Source organism: Penaeus japonicus, unplaced genomic scaffold (assembly GCF_977035675.1).
Source record: "Penaeus japonicus unplaced genomic scaffold, GWHDUDI00000001_assembly GWHDUDI00000009, whole genome shotgun sequence".
In the NCBI taxonomy this organism is placed as follows: domain Eukaryota; kingdom Metazoa; phylum Arthropoda; class Malacostraca; order Decapoda; family Penaeidae; genus Penaeus; species Penaeus japonicus.
The window spans coordinates 37147868-37149807 of NW_028234411.1; the positions used below are offsets into that span (position 1 = coordinate 37147868).

Below are 1940 nucleotides of genomic sequence, written 5' to 3' on the forward strand. Positions count from 1 at the left end.
GTTTTAATTATTTGCAAATTTAAATAATGCTCCAATATAGTTTTTTTTAAATATCAGTCACTGGTAACACTACTTGTGAAATATTATTTACACAGGCATCATTGTTACAACTTGTCCAGGCAGATGTGTATTTAAGAATGAATAGTTTTGAAAGAAAAATGTTTGCATGGATTGAGAGAGAAAAAAAGATAATTTACTGACCAAATACTTTGGAATTATAAATCCATGGCATCTGTGCAATGGATTAAGATAAAAAGTTTAGAAATTATGAAGAGTTTTCCTTTGGAAAAAAATTATTATAGGCCAATTATTAGATATTCATAGATACAACAGCTGATGACATCTTTAATATATGCTGAATGATAGCTCTTGTTACAACCTACTTTTGTTACTTATAGCCCTGTTCTCCCTTAGTATAAGTTATCATGTATGTTAAAACCTTCTTAATATGAAGAAAACTAAATTTTCACAGATCAATGAAGTAAGAAGCATGCTGCAAGACTGAACACAAGAGAAGAAAGGAAAATCTGCATTATTATGAAGAAAAGCAGTGATTATGTCAAAATGCAGAAACTTGAAAATGCTTATTTTATATAGTTGTGCTTGCCTTTGCACATGTATGTGTAAAGATGCCGATACATACACTACATTCATAGACCACACACATGCTGATGTATACATTTATAAATATAAACATATAAAAAGTAAAACTAAAAATGTATGTTCAGTAATCCCTATACATATATAGACACTATATAGATTATATAGTTTATTATAAATACTTAACCTGTTAACCCAATGATGACGGTGTGTCACACCCGTGTGACACGGCAAAGTGCCTGATGACGTGGCGACACACCAGTGTGACGTTCCCGATGCAATATTGCATAGGCCCAGCGTAGGGGGTTGCCACCTCTCGCTGGGCCCATCGGGATTGGGTTAATGCTGGGTGACAGAATATCACATCAAGTGGTGGCAGTACCAGTCACCATGGATGAGATATTTTGTCATGGCCTTCCATCTGGCCGGTGCACTATGTGATCAGGTGCCTAATGCTTGACTGCGGCCAGAACAGATAGCCGGAGGCGTTAGGCTTACACGTTTGAAATACCCCAACATTTAGACTATTTAGAGCCAAAACAGCCCCGTTCGGCAACTGGTTAATGTCAGTATTTTACTGCCTACTGTCTATACATTGTGTAATTGCATTTGTCTTCAACATACATCTGACATATCATTTTAATTACAATTATTATATTATTATTTGATGTGTCACTGTACTTTTTTTTTTTTCACATTATATGATGTAATAATGATAATGGTTAGAATAGTGTATTTATATGATTACTTTTATGAACATTAATATTATTATTATAGTAGTATTTCTATTATTATCATCATTATTATTATTTTTTTTTATTATTATTATTATTATTATTATTATAATAGATTGGAATAAATCCTGTCATTAGTATCATTAGATAATAATTTAAAATTATCATTGATATTGTTTTAATAATATAAATAGTGTTATTGGCGAGTGGTCTTAATCCCTAAAGGATGCGCCATCTCAGTCCAGCTCAGAGATGCATTGAACAATCACTCTAATTCAATACACACAAAATAGGAGTTTTATATTTGGAATATACACATCAAGAACAGTGTCTTGAGACTTTCAAACTTCACAATTATTTCCTTACTTTCTGTGGAATATTGGTATCGGTCTCCTTAAAATGGTACTCAAGTCCTTTAGGAGTTGAATGGTATTTTATTATTAACCCTCTCTGGACGGGTGGTACACTACTGTACCGCGCATTCTAGGCCCGTTCGCTGGGGATGCCATACGGCGTCATTTATTTAACTGATTTAGGCCTATGCGTTCGAGAGCCCCGGCATTGCAACTTGCAAGGCTGGAATGCCCCCGGCATGAATGGGTTAAG

At 34.1% G+C, this 1940-nt stretch overlaps 1 protein-coding gene across 4 annotated transcripts in view; it reads left to right on the forward strand.

Moving 5' to 3' along the window:
• Positions 1-1940, forward strand: part of Taf7 (TATA-box binding protein associated factor 7) — a 22372-nt gene extending 20432 nt beyond the window's left edge. For 3 of the 4 annotated variants that reach the window (XM_043013777.2, XM_086540055.1, XM_086540054.1), the window contains one exon: positions 473-1940. In XM_043013777.2, the coding sequence (XP_042869711.1) occupies positions 473-505 (33 nt within the window). In that variant the 3' untranslated portion in view covers positions 506-1940. The remainder of the gene's footprint in view (positions 1-472) is intronic. The other variant, XM_086540056.1, reaches the window with a different exon arrangement.